Below are 18,287 nucleotides of genomic sequence, written 5' to 3'. Positions count from 1 at the left end.
TATCACAGATCCACTTTGCATATTGATCTCACTCCCTCTGCTGTGTTCTAAGACCTTACAAGGGTATCTGGAGGAGAAGCTGAACATTAGGAGACTTTGTAACCTACACAAGTCCCAAAACTGTCACAGCTAAAGTGATTCCTGAAGGAATGCAAATGCTTACGACTGCAACATTATTCCTCCCTCTTCTTCCTCACATATTTCCCATTCACATTTCCAACTCACCAGCACTGGCCTTTCTAGCACTGTAGACCCTGTAACAACAACCTGAGCTCAGAGGTCTTTTTCTGTTCTCATCTCAGTTTTTCATATCCCACTCTTAACATTGCCTATCGACAAGGTGAAGAGGAGCTCAACTCTGAGGATACGGTAAGTTCTACTGCAGCTCCCTGCTTCTCTTCCCAGTCCTCATACAGCATCCCTCGACTGGAAGTGACACTGTGCACTCAGTAGTCAGTTGAAGACTTTCACCTAAAGGTACAAAGATTAAAGGCTTCTGTTTTACTTGTTGGAAAGCTTGTCTTTCCCCCAGGTCCCTCCCCTCTTTGCGATGTCTCAGGCCCACAGTCTGCTCCCAGGATGCATGCGTGCCTATGTTCAGTGCATCCCCCCCCTGCAGCTCCCTCACACTGACTTGATCTGATGGACACAGTCATTCTTAAAATGATCTTTTAGAGGGTCACATTCCCCCTGCTCACTTTCTCTGTGTCCCTTCTTCAATTCCTGTCTCTTTCCTTTGGCCCCAATTGCCCTTAGCCCCCTTCTTCTCTGCTTCCATTCCTTTCCCTCTACCTCTGAGAAGACAGATTACAAGGCTTAAGATGCTATAGAAAAAGCAGATGTGAGCCAGGTTACTGAACAGGTCTGGCCTCAGGGTCAAGGTCTAGGCAGGGGTAGTTCCAGGGCTAAGGTCCTGCATGGCCTGAAGCCAGGCAAAGAGGTGGAATAGAGCCAGGATGAAATGTAGCAGGAGAGCTGAGCTCTAGGAGAAGATACTGGTTCCTACAATGCATAGAGACACAGAGACATTTTGATTTTCTGATACTAGTAAAATCTTCTAGTCTACAATAAAAATCACCAAAATTCTTCAACTGAGGTTCATATAACAAAATAACTATGAGGACTGATGGAAAGAAAAGCAACTGATCTGTATGCAGGCAATTTGAGTTTATCCACCAGCCACCGGGTGTCGGCGGGGGCGGGTGGTGAGGAAGGACGTAGCTCAGCAGGCCTGACACAGGGAAAATGGAATGAGCAGGCCTTCTCGGGTTTTGTGTCCCAGTGTTCCTGGATTACAACTGAATTGGGACTGCGGTGGCCTAAGTCATATGTGTACGTCTTTGTGGCTCCGGGCCTAGCATGTTTCTGTACTCCCTACAACATCTGACCAAGAAGGTAGATGTCTCTGTATTCATTTCTTAACCCAAGTATTCTTAAAACGGATAAATTCCGATATAACGGCAGCCCTGCTCTAGGGAAAGAAAGATTTTAAAGTAGGAAGTATATATATCCATATATATGTAAAAGAACCATCTATAAACCTTAATTATAAAATATTCCAGCCAAGCATAATTACAAAGATAAGTGCTTTCTTACCGTCTTTCCAAAGCTCTGCCACAAATCTGTCTGATGACTGGTGCAAAAGGGTGGCCACGTTGTCATTCAGGGGGTCCATGTTCTTCATCAGCCACTCATCTGCCTTATAGTCCACCTATCCCGCATCAAAGCCAAAAGTGGTGAAATGGAGAACACAAACCCAAACGCAGAAACAAAAACACTTTAAGCCTCAACCAGAAACTTTTATACAACAGTCCCCAAAATGGACTGTCTGAAAGACAATGTGTTTGTAATATATACTGTATTTGTTTATAAATGTTTATCAGCACCTTTGTTACACCTTCATAAAAATGTAGCAAAATTTCAAACACAGCCATTTTAATCCAGTTATTCAACATAAGAGCTCTTACCTTCCCTGCATAATGTATAATGCAAAAATCAGCTTTGTCTTTTAGTTGTCGAGGTTTCTGAAACTTGGAGTGGGAACCTTGCTCTTGAACCAGTTTTTCAACAAAGGTTTTATCTGTGGCTTTAGGGAACCAGCATTCTTCATCCAAAAGGGCCAGTACACCAGGAGGGTTCGCCTGATAATGACAGGCAATAAGAATTCACAAGTTTTGCATGCCACTTTAATACTACTGAGTTTGGCACTTAAACTTCTAAAACAATTAATTTTATGAAGATCCATGGAAAACAAATTGCTAGGATGGAAAGGAATGTCTAAGCCATAACAAGTTTATAATTCAAACACTGACACCTCAAACTGCTAAATAAGTACTAACAAGAAAACAGGAGTAACTTATCTCAAACTTATAAATACTGTATGTAAATTGCAAGTAAATGAATTCGAAGCAGATGGCCCCACAAAAGTGGCAAATAAGCCAGAAACGCAGTGGGAAGTGGAGAGATGAAATTGAATGTTTATATTCAGTGACTGGCTGGAGAAATCATTATAACACCTCAACTAACGAGAATGCTTCAGACATTTTATATCCTAATCAGTTTAAGTTTCTGTTTAAGTAATTTTTAAATTAAATGTATCACTTTATATTTGGGGAAATATTTTAAACTATCATTAAGTAGAGTATATGGAAATCGATAAACTAAGTCAGTCATCAATTACTTTATATATTTGTTTTAACAGGCACTTGACAACCCATTTTATGTGATTCAATTATTACTTCATTGAAAAAAAGTAGCACTTTGGGAGGTTGAGGCGGGTGAATCACGAGGTCAGGGGTTTGAGACCAGCGAACCTGGGAGGCGGAGGTTGCAGTGAGCCAAGATGGTGCCACTGCACTCCAGCCTGGGCAACAGAGCAAGACTCCATCTCAAAAAAAAAAAAAAAAAAGTGCTAGATGAATCCATAGAGACAGAGAGTAGATTAGTGGTGGCCAGGGGTTGAGGGAAGACAATGTGGAGTGACCACTAATGGGTATGAGGTTTCTTTCTGGGGTGATGAAAACGTGGCAGGATTAAGTAGTGGTAATGGTTCCACAACTTTGTGAATATACTACAAACACCACTGAATTGTAGTTTTAAAAGGGTGGATTTCATGGTTTGTGAATTATGTCTCAATTTTTAAAAAGGCCTAGAGCTCACCATTGTCTGGAGTGACTTCCTTTTTGGAGGTAAATGACACATGAAAGCTAAATAAGATTTTAAATAGTGATGGTCTATTTTCTAGTGCTTCTGGGTCATCATGTATTGCCACACTGCAACAAGTGTGTGATACAAAACTGAACTCATAGCAGTTCTAGGGCACAGTCATGAAATCAGCTTTTTAAATAAGCCTCTAAGATCAGTTCTCATCAACTCACAAAGCCTTCATATTTACTGGCAAAGAGTTGGCAATACACACAAATGCTGTTTTTAAAAGTAGCTAGAGGCTATGGTTAAATATAAAAGAAATAGTGTAATAATGTGGTCAGAGAAAGGGATGGGTGATCTGAATGCCAGCGGGTGGAAGCTGAGGGAACCCTTCTGCAATAGAGACCCTTACCCCAGGGCTCCTCCACCTGAAAGAATTGTCAGGGTTTCAGATCAGCTAAAAAGAAGACAGTCATCTGAGGCAACTGGGATTAGGTCACTTTAGAGGAGCTCAGAGTGGCAGGTAACTCAATCCACCCCAATCACACAACTGTGAGAAAGGAAGTTCCACATTAATATTAATATAACAGAAACATCCTCCTTTTACTCTTTTACATTCTTAACCACTTTTAATGAGAATTTTCCTAAATTCTGACACAGTATCTCAAATAAAATTTGTATTTTTTCTAAATGACTTGGTGACAGCATGATTATGAATATCATTACTGTGTCTCTTTTTTATTTTTTCCACTTCATCCTTCAATGTCAAGATCTCTATTATCATTCCTTCTCTGAACTGGGTATTTCCAAGAGCTGTAAGCTTAGAAGCCTGTGTTTCTGCTTTTACACTGTTGGTGGGACTGTAAACTAGTTCAACCATTGTGGAAGTCAGTGTGGCGATTCCTCAGGGATCTAGAACTAGAAATACCATTTGACCCAGCCATCCCATTACTGGGTATATACCCAAAGGACTATAAATCATGCTGCTATAAAGACACATGCACATGTATGTTTATTGCAGCACTATTCACAATAGCAAAGACTTGGAACCAACCCAAATGTCCAACAACGATAGACTGGATTAAGAAAATGTGGCACATATACACAATGGAATACTATGCAGCCATAAAAAATGATGAGTTCATGTCCTTTGTAGGGACATGGATGAAACTGGAAATCATGATTCTCAGTAAACTATCACAAGGACAAAAAACCAAACACCGCATGTTCTCACTCATAAGGTGGGACTTGAACGATGAGAACACATGGACACAGGAAGGGGAACATCACACTTCGGGGACTGTTGTGGGGTGGGGGGAGGGGGGAGGGATAGCATTAGGAGATATACCTAATGCTAAATGACGAGTTAATGGGTGCAGCACACCAACATGGCACATGTATACATATGTAACAAACCTGCACATTGTGCACATGTACCCTAAAACTTAAAGTATAATTAAAAAAAAAAAAAAGAAGCCTGTGTTTCTGAATATTGGTCATAGGTTTTGTGAAAGCTTGTGAACTCAGAGGCTTGCCTGCCACCAGCCCACAGTCTGGCGAGGCAGGGGCTGGGATTATGTGAGATGAGCTAAGCCTGGCACGGGCCTGTCAGGTGCCACCACAGAGGATGTTTTTACGGCATTTTCCTTCTAGAAAGTATTGTTTTCACTCTCCATTTTGCAAGTAACATCAATGGGATCATTATCCCATGTCATTCCACAGGCTGTCATTAAATTCCCCATCATCATAAACTCTCATGGGGTTTACAAAATGTTATGTTTTTATTTATTATTATTATTTTTTGAGATGGAGTCTCGCTCTTGTCCCCTAGGCTGGAGTGCGGTCACGTGATCTTGGCTCACTGCAACCTCCACCTCCCGGCTTCAAGCGATCCTCCTGCCTCAGCCTCCTGAGTAGCTGGGATTACAGACACCCGCCACCATGCCTGGCTAATTTCTTTTTGTATTTTTAGTACAGATGGAGTTTCACCATGTTGGTCAGGCTGGTCTCGAACTCCTGACCTCAAGTGATCTGCCCACCTCGGCCTCCCAAAGTGTTGGGATTACAGGCGTGAGCCACTGCATCTGGCCATGTTTTTATTTTTTTAATCAGATATTTCTATGAATAAGTAGAATAATCCTCAAATTGAGGTAAAGAGTGAGTCAGCATTAAATCTTGAATTCCTTCCCTCCCCTTTCTGAGCTATCTCTCCTTTAAATTAGGACTATTTAGGCAGGGAATAAAGGGTCCACTCTAAAGGCTGAAGGAGGAGCCTAGAAGCGCCAGTACAAAGAGTATAGGAAGGAAAGAAGGAACGAGTTACCTAGTTCTGCTCATTGCCCGTCAGTGTCTGGGCATAACTGGTGACTAGGAACATGATGACTTCTCAGCTCCAATACTTTCTGAATACCCTGGCTGCTGTGGTTTCAATGTGTTCCCCAAAAGTTCACATGTTGGAAACCTGGTTCCTAATGCAGCAGTGTTGAGATAAGACCTTTGGGAGGTAACTGGGTCAAGGGGGGTCTTTCCTAGTAAATGGATTCATTCATTCACGGATCAGTGGGTTGTTGAGGAGGTGGGTTAGTTATCATGAGAGCAGGTCTGTCATAAAAAGCCAGTTTGGCCATTTCTTATGAGCCCCGCCCGCCATGTGATGCCCTGTGCCACCTCAGGACTCTGTTGAGAGTCCCCACCAGCAAGAATACCCTACTCCAATGCAGCCCCTAGACCTGGGACTTCCCAGCCTAGAGACTACAAGAAATCAATTTCTTTTCTTTATAAATTACTCTGTCTTAGTTACTCAGTTATAGTAACGGAAAACAGACTAGGACACTCGCCAAACAACTTCCCTAAAACCAACTTTCAACATGCTGTTCACCTGCTAATTTCTGACCATAAAACTCATCCCTGGAATGCTCCCTGCACAGCATCCACACCTGTAACACCTTCCACAACACTGCCAACCTACTGTGTGGCCTTTGCCTTTTTCTGAATTCACAGGGCATCACTTAGAGTCGTACCCAGGAACCAATGAACTCACCACTATGTTGTGTTCTGTTTTCTGGCTTCAAGATCAGGTTCTTGAGGACCAACGCCATGCTATATACTATCTCATATCCCCATGGCACTCCCAATCTGCATTTCCAAGCCATAATTGAGGATTTAATAAATTCTTTTATTATTATTTTTTTTGAGACGGGGGTCTCACTCTGTCACTCAGGCTGGAATGCAGTGGTATGACCAGATCACTGTAGCCTCCAACTCAGGGCCTCAAAGGATCCTCCTGCCTCAGCCTCCTGAGTAGCTGGTACTACAGGCACATGACACCATGACTGGCTGATTTTAAAACTTTCTTGTAGAGATGTAGTCTTACTATGTTGCCCAGGCTGGTCCCGAACTCCTGGTCTTAAGTGATCCTCTTGCCTCAGTTTTCCAAAGCACTGGGATTACAGGCATGAGCCACCACACCTGGTCCAATAAATTGCTATCTGGATCTGATTCTACCACCACAATATTTACATATAAGGCCTGGAAAATAATTAAAAACGTAAACATCAAACCCTTTCTACTTCACTTATTATGATTTTTTTTGAAAACAGGGTCTCACGCTGTCGCCTAGACTGGAGTGCAGTGGTGCAATCTCGGCTCACTGCAACCTCTGCCTCCTGGGTTTAAGTGATTCTCGTGTCTCAGCCTCCTGAGTAGCCGAGACTACAGGCACATGCTACCACAGCTGGCTAATATTTTATATTTTTAGTAGAGATGGGGTTTCACCATGTTGGCCAGACTGGTCTCGAACTCCTGACCTGACTCAAGTGATCCGCCTGCCTCAGCCTCCCAAAGTGCTGGGATTACAGGCGGGAGCCACGGCACCTGGCCTTCTACCTCACCTACTTTTGCTTGGAGTTAGTTATTAGGGTTGAAATGTTTAATTACTTTACCCCATGATTTTCACCTTTAGAGTACAATAATTGTGTGAGATTAAAAAAATATATGAAAAAATGGTATATATTTTGTCCTAGAGGATAAAGCAAAAGAAATGCAATTAAGTAACATTAAGAAGAATTAATATTTCTAAGACTCGTTTAAAGGTCACAAACCATTAGATTTAAAAACACTCTAAAAACATTTTAAAAATTAAGACAGGTAATTTTCCATTTGGAAGACTTTCGGCATAATTATTCCTATAAAGATACTGACCTAGCAAATTTTATGGGTTCTTGTCCATCCTAAAATAAAACTGCAGGTACATAATCATTATATTCTTAAAATGTAGGACTTCCAGTGTCATATGGATGCATATAATGAGCATCTCAAAAAACATATCATGTAGTCATCAACAGTACTAATGTGAAATACTCCCTTCCTTTATTTACACAAATGCCCAAACAATTATTTAGGCAACAAAGCAGTGAAGTAATGTAATGAAGTGTGTTCATGTGCTTGTGTATGCACAAGTTACCTGGAAGTCACTACAAGCATGCCACCTCTAAATGACCCTATAAGCTACAAAGAAGCAACTATCCTCACAACTATAAGTAATTTAAGATTTTTGCTCTAAACATGCCTTGAAAGGTAAAATGATTTCTTATGTATTATAAAAGCCAAATGAAAATTATCCATTGCTTTCCTTAAACTCAAATTTCTAACGTGCTGGAACTACATCTCTAATAGGGTGAATGCCTTCTAGGTTCTTCCTCTTCTCGATGTGCCACTGCTCTGACTGTGGGTACTGTACCATCCACGATCTCTAGCCATTAGACCTCCAACACCTTCAAACATGAAGAACACAAGTGGTAACCAGAGACTGAGCAGCAAGAACCAGAACTGCTTCAAAGCCTGCTGCACCTCCTAGGAGAAAACTCTGCGTTATTCAAACATACCTACTTAACTAGTGTTAGAGCTTTCTCCACATTACAGATGTCAGTACTTAATCATGTTTTAGTTTTTCTTATATTTTGGCAGACAGCAAAATAAAATAAATGAAGCTGATACCTTGTTGAGCAAAAGCTAACTGATAAGGAGTACAGAACCAGACTGTCAATACCTGCTTGAGATCACATGGAGTCGAGTTCCAAAAGTGAATGAGTTACACACTTGAAGCTTGAACGTGAATGAGTTCTATGTATTTTTACAGAACATTAAACCACCAAGAAAAGAGTTTCTGATGCTTTCTAAGATTGCCACTAAAAATACATCTGACAAGACTTCCCTGAGAACAAAAACTTCACATTAAAAAAAAAAATCTAGCAAAATAAAAACTTTGTACTTTAAAAGGCCAAACTTTAGTTATCTGCGATATGGATTTACATGACACGTCTTGTTCTCAGCTAAATAAAGTGTCAGGTGGAGCTCCACATCCTTTGAGAGGTACACGCAAATGCCAGCACACAGGGCCATCTGCAGTCTGTGCGGGCCAGAGCCCACTATCCAGTATACCCATGCAGGCAAGGACAGGAATCAAGCTGCGAGGAGAGCTAAAGAAGGGTTTTACTGGCATGCTACTGACTTTTAAATTCTGTAGCTATTTTATCAGAGTATCACCTTCCTAGAAAATTTAGATCAGAAAATTATTTCACCACTGAATAGACTGGGTAATTTCTGTCTTGGGTTATGCCACTTAAGGTCACTGCTTGAGTGGAAAATGAAAGACAGCGAGCAAGTGAGCACTCTTACAGGTCTCTCTATCAGGTCGATGCATGGCTGCAGATCCAGCCCGAAATCGATGAAGTTCCACTCGATGCCTTCGCGCTGGTATTCCTCTTGTTCCAGGATAAACATGGTGTGGTTGAACAGCTGCTGCAGCTTCTCATTGGTGTAGTTGATGCAAAGTTGTTCAAAGGAGTTCAGCTACAAATGTCAAAGAGTAATTTTCCAAACATGGGGAGGCAGAGGGAAAACGGGAAGAATTAGTCATGTAGTTACAAAAAAATTTTTCATTAAAAATTACTAATTAGGTAAGAAGTACATGATTGCGTCTATCTAATGACAGTGACTAAACCAAGGGGGGTGGTCTCCCAGTCCCTCTCTCACACACAACCTTTTTGAAAAGGTAAAGAGAAAGAACATACTGTCTATGGCTGCATTACTGAACTGCTAAAATGAAAAGATAATAAACTTAATATGCTAACTGAATGCTCTGCAAGTAAAACAATTCAGTTCTTATTAATGAATGGTTAAGGACTATAAATAAATGAGACAGTAAGAAAAAGAAGAAAAACAAAGTCTTGGAAAAACCAGAGGCAAAGGAAGGCGAACAAGATGGTGGGCGCACTTCTGAGCTGGGGTGGAAAATGCATCTGGTTCTGTCCCACTCCACTGTCACTCAGGCTGTGGGCTCTAAGGTGAGGTAGGAAAAGAATCATCTTTACTGCACGGAACTGTTGAGAGCTCGGCCAGGCCTGGCACATGGAATGCGCTTAGTATGAGGCTCTCTATCGCTTCTCTAAGCATTCCCTTCCCTTATCAAATGTTTGACCTTTGCAATATCAAAAGTGATACTGGACTGCCCTCATAAAGTGAATTTAGGCATTTTTCATATGTTATTGTCATTTCTGTTCCTTCTCTGTGAACTCTGCCCATTTTTTAAGAGAAAAATCGACTGGGCGAATGCATAGATGGGTGAATTAGTAGGTATAATTTTCTTAATCATCCTATACACTAGAAGTGCTCAACCTCTTTCCTGCTTCTATACTGTTCACACAAGCTGCATGTGCCCATAAATAACCTCTTCCATTATAAAAAGTGATTTTCAATTAAAGAGGATTTAACCCATCTCCAAGGAGTTGATTTACAGTCTGAAAAAGCCACTCCAATCTTTTCCATTCTCCAGGAGCTGTTAAATTCACTATTTCAGAATGAGGTCATGCAAGGAGGGCAGGGGCAGTGCTTGCCTTGCTCAACACTGTATTTCTGGCACACAGGACAAGCCTCATATTTACAGACTGCCGGATTCTGCTTATTCATGTTCATGTAGGTGAACTTTGCTTTGCCTCAGGATGATGACATCCTATTGCTCTATTTAGCCTGGGCCATTACAAAGAATGGTGTTTTTTTCTTTTTTTTTTAGGAGTCTCGTTCTCTTGTCCAGGCTGGAGTACAGTGGCACAATCTTGGCTCACTGCAACCTCCGCCTCCCAGGTTCAAGCAATTCTCTGCCTCAGCCTCCAGAGGAGCTGAGATTACAGGCATCTGCCACCACGCCCAGCTAATTTTCATATTTTTAGTAGAGACGGGATTTCACCGTCTTGGACACTCTGGTCTTGAACTTCTGACCTTGTGATCCACTTGCCTCGGCCTCCCAAAGTGTTGGGATTACAGGCGTGAGCCACCATGCCCGGCCAAGAATGGTGTTTTTAAAAATGAATTTCTACTTGTCTTCCATATTTAAACTACCAGTTATAATTTTAATTGGTTTTTAAATCAATAATGCATGGTATAAAATTCAAAGTGTACAAAGAATTGCACCAGTTTCACTTCAATGAAACTTACTTGTTCTCCCTATAATCAACCAGTATCTCCTATTTTTGTGATCTTTCCAGAAATATTCTATGCACTGAGAAATGTGTGTATGTATGTGACCTTGATTTTTTTTAACTTAATGTATCTTGTTACGTTGTGGGATCTTTCCTTAGTGTATAAAGCCAGCCCATTCTTCATAATGGATGCGTAGTATTCCACTGTATGGAGCTATCATAAGAATTTGAACCAATTTCCTAACAGTGGACATTTAGGCTTTTTCTTTTCTTTTCTCATGACAAATAACACTAGCATTTTTACCATCTACATAAATGTAACCTTTTCCCATCGAGAACAGGGTGTGTCTCTTCACTTGTTCAAATCTTCTTTTCTTTTTTGCAGCAGCACTGTAAAGTTGCCTTCATTTAAATCTTGCCCATTTCTTTTAAAATTTATTTTTAGGTGTTTTGTCTGTTGCAGTTGGAAATGAGGATCTTTACTTTCACTATATCTTCTGATCATTTATGTAGAGGAAAGTGACAGATTTTTTTAATGCAATTTGTACCCAGCCACTTCTCGTGATTTCTCAATTTATTTACAAATAATACACCTTAAAACAATCTCTTAGAGTGGCAGTAGCGGGTTCAGTATTTATGAGGATAGACTTATAATTTTAAAGGAGTTCATTTTAAAATAAGACAATTCAATACCCAATAGTGGCTAAAGCAACACACAAAAAGCACTTAATATTTGTGCCTTACTATATTTACATAGTTTACATCTATATTTATGGAAATAAAGATATAAATTTTTAGATGTCCCAAATTTTATGCATTTCCCTGCAAAACCGTAGCAGGTGTGTGACTGTGAACCTTTTCTGCCTTGATGATGAGTAAGTGTTTGGACAAATCTAGTCAGATCAACAGTGAAATCTATTGTTAAACCCTGGTTATATCTGCAGTACACAGATCACTGCCTGTCCAGGCGCCTCCCTCTCACTTTGCTCCTCTCCTGATTCCCCAGTCAAGCCCCCGTCATCTTGCTTGTGTTCTACTACGGTGGCCCCCTTGACGGCCTCTCGACTTGGCCCCAAACTCTATTCCACGTTTCCAACTCCTCTCTCCCTCTGGTCAGCTATATCCAGTCACACTGGCTTTCTAGCCCCTTTGAACATTTGATAAGTTCTGTCCCATACAGGACCACTGGAATTACTCTCATTATGCCGGGAAACAGACTGAGGCTGTCAGCTTCTCATCCTTCAAGTAAGCCTCACTGTTGCCGCTGCAGAGGTACCTTCCCTGAACAGCTATCTCAAGCTGGCCTCCCAGTTCTATCACAGCACCCTTTCACTGCATTCTCACAGACCTGTGGATTCGCTGGTTATTTGCTATTTATTGTTTGACTCTACTAGAATGGCAGGGACTATATCCCTGGTGCCTGGTATGTACTGGGCACACGGTGAGCCTTAATATTTGTTAAAAGAACAAACAAAAAGAAGGAAGAGCAAGAGGAAGAGGGGGAAGAATACCTCAAAAATTTCAAATCCAGCAATATCCAGGATTCCAATGAAAGATGCTCCCTGACGTTTGGTCCTATCCAGAGCTTTATTGATGCGATGAACGAGCCAGCGAAAGAGCCGCTCATAGGTAGCTTTTGCCAATGCTTCTACTGCAAAATCTGCCTGTAATTAAATCACAACAACCTTTTATTCTGGAAACAATCTAACAAAGCATAAATAGCTGTTTTATGGAATTTAATGTTACACGGCACTCAAAAAACCTGAGATGGCATTCACTGCTTAATCATGTCTCAATTTTACACATCAATAGAAGGCAATATTAGAAGAATTAAATGAACACTGGGAATAATGAATTTGGGGGATGAGTAAAGATGACTAATAAAAATAAGCTCCTCCCCATGCGCCTGGGTCCTGGGCAGCACTGTCCGCCCAGATTCAGCTCAGTTAGCTGGCACTTTCTCTCTGCTGTACCACCCAGCACAGGGACAAGGCAGCAGGGGCCCTTCTGCTGGTCTGATTCCCGAAGTATGCACATTTGTCTACTGGATTATCTATCTACCTGGGGAAAACTAGAGATTATAATTTGACATTTACTTTTTTTTTAAAAATCACCTTTAAAAAAAATTTTTTTTTTTTTTTTTGATATGGAGTCTCGTTCTGTTGCCCAGGCTGGAGTGCTGTGGTGCAATCTTGGCTCACTACAACCTCCGCCTCCTGGGTTCAAGCAATTCTCCTGTCTCAGCCTTCTGAGTAGCTGGGACTACAGGCGCACACTACCACGCCCGGCTAATTTTTGTGTTTTTAGTAGTGATAGGGTTTCACCATACTGGTCAGGCTGGTCTCAAACTCCTGACGTCAGGTGATCCATCCACCTCAGCCTCCCAAAATGCCGGGATTACAGGTGTGAGCCACTGCACCCAGCCCCTTTTAAATTTTTTTTGAAAATGAAAAAGTAAATATACTAAAAAAAAAATACTCAATTAGTACCTAAAAACACCCATGTAAGACAGTTTGTGTTGATTCAGTTTGTTACATGTCAATCAGAAGGCCAAATGGCCATGGCTTATCATTCAAACATATCAGTAATAAGAATGAACATGAAACCTACTTGTTCTTTGGTCTGGGCTTTTTGCACATAGTCTCGGCCGACCTTGATCCGGGGAGTCAGGATGGCCCGAGTAAACTCCATCACATTCATCCCAAGAAGATGGCAGAGTTTCTGTGCAACTGAAGTGTAAAAAGTCTCCTAAATTCTACATTTTTTACTTATAATCTACTCACAATATATTCAATAAACACTGGAAAAACCTTAGTAATAATTAAATTGTATTAAGAAATAAATAAAAGTCTTAAGATCAGACAAGTTTTAGGACTAATGAAAAATACCTTCCACCCTTTCAAATTAATACACACTCATTTTTAGGCTACAGGAGATGGCTAGTCAGCATTTGACTGCCTTGCCTATTTATTCAGTTTTGTTAGAGGCAGGTTCTCACTATGTTGGCCAGGACGGAGTGTAGTGGCTATTCACAGGCGTGATCTCACTACTGATCAGCATGGGAGTTTTGACCTCCATTTTCAACTTGGGCTGGTTCACTCCTCCCTAGGCAATCTAGTGGTCCCCTACTGCTGGGAGGCTACCATACTGATGCTGAACATAGTGTAGACAACTGATGGACATAGCACATGACAGCCTAGAACTCCTGGGCTCAAGCCATCCTCCTGCTTCAGCCTCCCGAGTAGCTGGGACTACATGGCCACCATGCCCAGCCTCCTTACCTTTATAAGAGTGACCTGATCCTCTTCTATTTATGGGTCATTAAAAAATTTCAAAGCCAAGCTATACTAATATACGCCTTACACTGCATTTTAGATGGCTCCATTTTAAGTCTATTTAACCATGGAAAAGCCATACGGAGGATGGAGGCCCAACCGCCAATCAAACTACTTTGATTGAATGACAGATGAATGGCCCTGGAAATTAACAGCCCTAAGAGGCGGTGCCACAGCTTGGCCAGGAAATGGTGACCAAGAAGCAGCAGGAGAGGCAGACCCCTTAGAAGAGCCACACAGAATTAAATTGTTATCAAGCCTCAAATTGGTTACAAAAAAGGATTATTTCAAGGGCAGATAATGTGACTTTATGTCAGCCTTCACCTGCCACAGTGGATTGCGGATGCCTCCATGAAGCAAGATAACTAACTTGTTGGAATAATCAAGCAGTCAAGGCAATATAGAGATTCCTCACTTTTTCTCTCCAGACCATCTGAAGCAAACTGATATATATATATAATATATATGTATATTATATATACATATATTTAATATATAATTTATATCCATATTATATTTATATATTTATATTAAATATATATTTAATGATACATTATATATATATATATATTTGGATAAAAAACTTTTGTTCCTGACCAATGCAAATTTAAAACCATTTTCAACATTTAAAAATGGGAATATTTCCTATTAAAATCTAGGTTTCCATTTTTATTTGAAAAGTCACTTATATTTGGCAATACTGGGCCTGTAATCCTGGCAAGGTGCACACTGGCTGGAACTCAGCAGCTGCAGCTCCCTCTCAGGGAAGCGTGTGGCCTCCTGTGGCTGAGCTCTCCTCCCTCAATTGCCAAGGGCTCCACCATGCTAAAGCAGAGACCACTGCTACTTTTCATCCTACACCCTGTCCCCGTCCTCATTTATAGAATCAGAGGGACCCTCGTGTAAGCACATGAGGTTGTCACTCTACTCGAGGGTCCCTTCGGAAATGCTTCAGAGGTGCTTTTACGCTTGCATTGTAACACCTTCTTGGAGAGCACAACAAGCCATCGAAACAGAAATAAAGTCAGTATTCATCAGTTTACCTGTATTTTCTGGCATGGAAGCTTGATCAGTATTTCTCTCCTTTTTGAAAGAAATATTTCCAAACTGTAGCACTGAAGATACTACTTTAAGCATTGCTTCATATTGATAAAAAGAAAAAAAAATTAATATTGCCTCAAAATGTAGCGGAGACATATTCTCATTTATTTTGTGCTACAAATTAGCTATACAGAACTTTTCAGTAAGATATGTCTTTTCAGGATTTCATACAATTCATTAGTTTCCCAATCATTTTCTAGTTTAGGTGATTTACCCCAAATGTGTAAGTCTCAGCAAAGTGAGTACCAGAATCTTAGAGAAATCACACATACACAGAATCTCTTCATGGGAGAAGCCCATTATGTGCATTGCTTCCATGGTCTCCTGGAAGTTATCTTTGTCTTGCTGTCCCGGAATAGGAATATAGCCATTGGAGAGAAACCTGTAGTTATTAAATCCTTCAAGAAGCAAATCAGCTAAAAGGAAATATAATGGAAGAAAATTTAATAAATACTCATGAAGACAACTAAGCCATACCTGCATTCAAACTGTGCCAATGTCACAGGAGAGCAGTGGTCACCATGTAACCCATTGACAGCAAAATGTTTTTTTCTTTATATATTCATGTAAATACACAAACATACATTTTTTAATTATCTGTACCAACGAAGGAAAATGATGATGTTAACAATGCTAAAACCTTAACAGGAGTTTCGGGGATGGCAGTTTGTACAATATTCTATTTGAAATTGGTTATCTGGGAAATGATGTCAATTTTCCAGATGACAAAACTTTATTGTTTTCAGATTTAAATATTTTAGCCCTCTTTTTTGAAGGAAAGCTTTTAAACCCATATTCTATATTCCTATCTTAGCAAGTAGTTTGCAGCAAACACTATGAAGTGAATATGAAAACTACCATGGACATAAGCTAAAGATACGGTGACGTGGACCAAGCAAGTCCCGAGCCCAGCAAAGGCCCTGAAACACTTTCTCCAAGCCAGCTTCCTTGGTGGTTAACCTGCCTTTAGAGTGATGATGTGATGTGGCGCAGGTACCCACACTGACTACTTGTATTGTAGGAGCCATGAATTAAAGAGAACTTACTCTTTTGACAAATGCATTCTTGAGAGCCAAAGAATATTTCTCAGGAGTGCTCAAAATAGCAGGGCTATTTATCCTTATAACAGATATGCAAGTGTGCTCCCAGCTTTCTTTGTGACTGGCTCTCTTGCTCTCCTGCAGAGAATTTCTGCAGGTCACCCTGTCCCCTTATTCTTGTCTACATCACATTTAACTTCTACAGGGTACTGCCTGCTGCTTTCTTTTTCTATTTCTTTCAACACTTTGATCATTTTAAAGAATTTACTCCTATTGCAGTTACTGCCAGTCTGAAAGCCTGAGCATTTTCTTCTCTTCAGTGTTACATACTGCATAATCTTGAATTTTCAGTCTCTCGTTGGCAATAACTCTATTTTTCTGTTGCTTGATTTTTCCCTTGCAGGTGTTTCTCTGATTAATTTTTGGGTTCAAAGGTTTCACAGATGTCTGTGGTTAGCAAAAGCCTAGACGCCAGATGAGAAAAGTTTTACTATATATGTGTCTATTTTGATACCTAGATAATATATATAATAATCATGCAGAAACACTAAATTTGAGAATCAGAAGAGATGAGAAAGTTATGCGTCTTCCCCTCTCCCTCAATATATTTCTAACTCAGCAAAATTCTGACCCAGACCTGAGCTCTCCTTTGTACCTGCCCAACTCTAAATTTCTAGTCCTTATGATTCATGACATTCAATCAATCAATCAATCAATATCCACCACAGGCTCTTTCTAGTACTAGTGGAAGCAGTAACATATATTCAGTTGTAAATCTAGAAATAAAAATATTTATTCTACTTAATTTCATTAGGTAAATTTCTTTTCCCTTACTTTCATATTTCAAAATGTTGAATCAGAGTTGTAAAATACACATCATTTGTCTTCTAATTTAAAAATTTTTAAAAAGAAATAAAAGTACAAAAGATTATATTATCTACAATACCTGCTGCTTAAAATAAAGTACTTACCCCATGGCATGGAAGTTCAATATCATTTTGATTTTCATGATTTAACCAGCTGGAAATTTGGTGTTTTGTGTGTAAAAAACTGTTTCCCAAAATTGTTTTTTCTCAAAAAAATATTAAAAGGGATATTCCAGCAAATATAAAATAGTAAAAACCTTTGTAACTTACACTTTAGGTGTTCTCCTGCTCCAGATAACAACTGGTAAAAGATATGAAAAGTACGTTCATCTTTTGCTTGACGAACAGCACGAGACTTTTCCAGAAGGTCTGAGCAAAGACGGTTAAGAATTAAATTATTTAATATAATTCTTAAATAAATAAAGGCCCTCTTTCAGTGTCTGCAAATTTAAATCATAAAACATCTTCTTTCTCTGATATACATAAACTATCCTGCAATGAACTATTCTAAATGACCATCTTCCATCTGTGTAAAAAGAAAATAGATGCAACTTACGTTCCTCACTGATCTTCCAGAATCATTGGTCTGGGAAGGAACTTAAAGATTATACGTGCTTCCCTCACTCAGCTCCGCTCTACCCCATCCTTGCCTAACTTGGATTACATTCAAAGAATACCACCTATACAAGGAACTGTAAGAAGCTATTAAAAATGAAGTACAGTTGTTTAAGGCAGGAGAAGCTCTATAATACCAGATTAACACAATTTTATAAATAAGGAAGCCATGGTACAAGGAAATTAGTCAAAATAATTTAGCTAATAAGTGGTACAGTTAGGAATCAAAAAGTTGGCTTGACTCCAAAATGCATGCTGAGAGTGCCCACAATGCTACCCTATTGAAAGCCTCCTACATGAGAGGCACTCGCCCCTTCACATTCAGCAGCGCATGTAACTTTCCCGAATGCCTTGACAGCTATGATGAGATTAAGCACTAGTCTTTCCTCTGCTGCTCTGAAGAACCAGTGCAGCCAGTACCTACGCCTGCTGCTACCCACCCTGCCTGGGCTTCCCAGGGGGCAGGTGGCACAGTCCCCAGCAGCTCCTGCATTTCAGACCACTGCACACCCAGCTGTGTATCTTATCTGGGGCTCAGATCCACAGTTCTTGATGCTCCCAGAGTGCCTATGGGTTGACAGTCACACTGGCATCTCAGAGAACGTGTATCACAGCTTTTGAAGATGATTGCCTCACTTGAGGTAAACCTTCCCTGGGGCCACCAAAGTGAATTAATTCTGTATGTGTCAGATAGTCTGAATTTTAAGT

The 18,287-nt window shown here is 40.3% G+C and overlaps 1 protein-coding gene across 6 annotated transcripts in view; it reads right to left on the bottom strand.

Annotated features, from left to right (window-relative positions):
* The window catches only part of MYH10 (myosin heavy chain 10), a 156,193-nt gene that overhangs the window by 59,636 nt on the left and 78,270 nt on the right, over nucleotides 1–18,287 (bottom strand). For all 6 annotated transcript variants that reach the window (XM_030800300.1, XM_030800303.1, XM_030800301.1 and 3 more), the window contains 8 exons: nucleotides 17,235–17,333; nucleotides 15,331–15,474; nucleotides 15,001–15,096; nucleotides 13,233–13,351; nucleotides 12,134–12,286; nucleotides 8,824–8,997; nucleotides 1,968–2,141; nucleotides 1,597–1,711 (listed from right to left, as the gene is read on the bottom strand). In XM_030800300.1, coding sequence (XP_030656160.1) covers nucleotides 1,597–1,711; nucleotides 1,968–2,141; nucleotides 8,824–8,997; nucleotides 12,134–12,286; nucleotides 13,233–13,351; nucleotides 15,001–15,096; nucleotides 15,331–15,474; nucleotides 17,235–17,333 — 1,074 coding nt within the window. The remainder of the gene's footprint in view (nucleotides 1–1,596; nucleotides 1,712–1,967; nucleotides 2,142–8,823; nucleotides 8,998–12,133; nucleotides 12,287–13,232; nucleotides 13,352–15,000; nucleotides 15,097–15,330; nucleotides 15,475–17,234; nucleotides 17,334–18,287) is intronic.

This window comes from Nomascus leucogenys, chromosome 19, assembly GCF_006542625.1.
Source record: "Nomascus leucogenys isolate Asia chromosome 19, Asia_NLE_v1, whole genome shotgun sequence".
NCBI classification, from domain to species: domain Eukaryota; kingdom Metazoa; phylum Chordata; class Mammalia; order Primates; family Hylobatidae; genus Nomascus; species Nomascus leucogenys.
The sequence above is the reverse complement of the archived record's forward strand: the minus strand, read 5'-3'. Positions and strand labels throughout refer to the sequence as shown.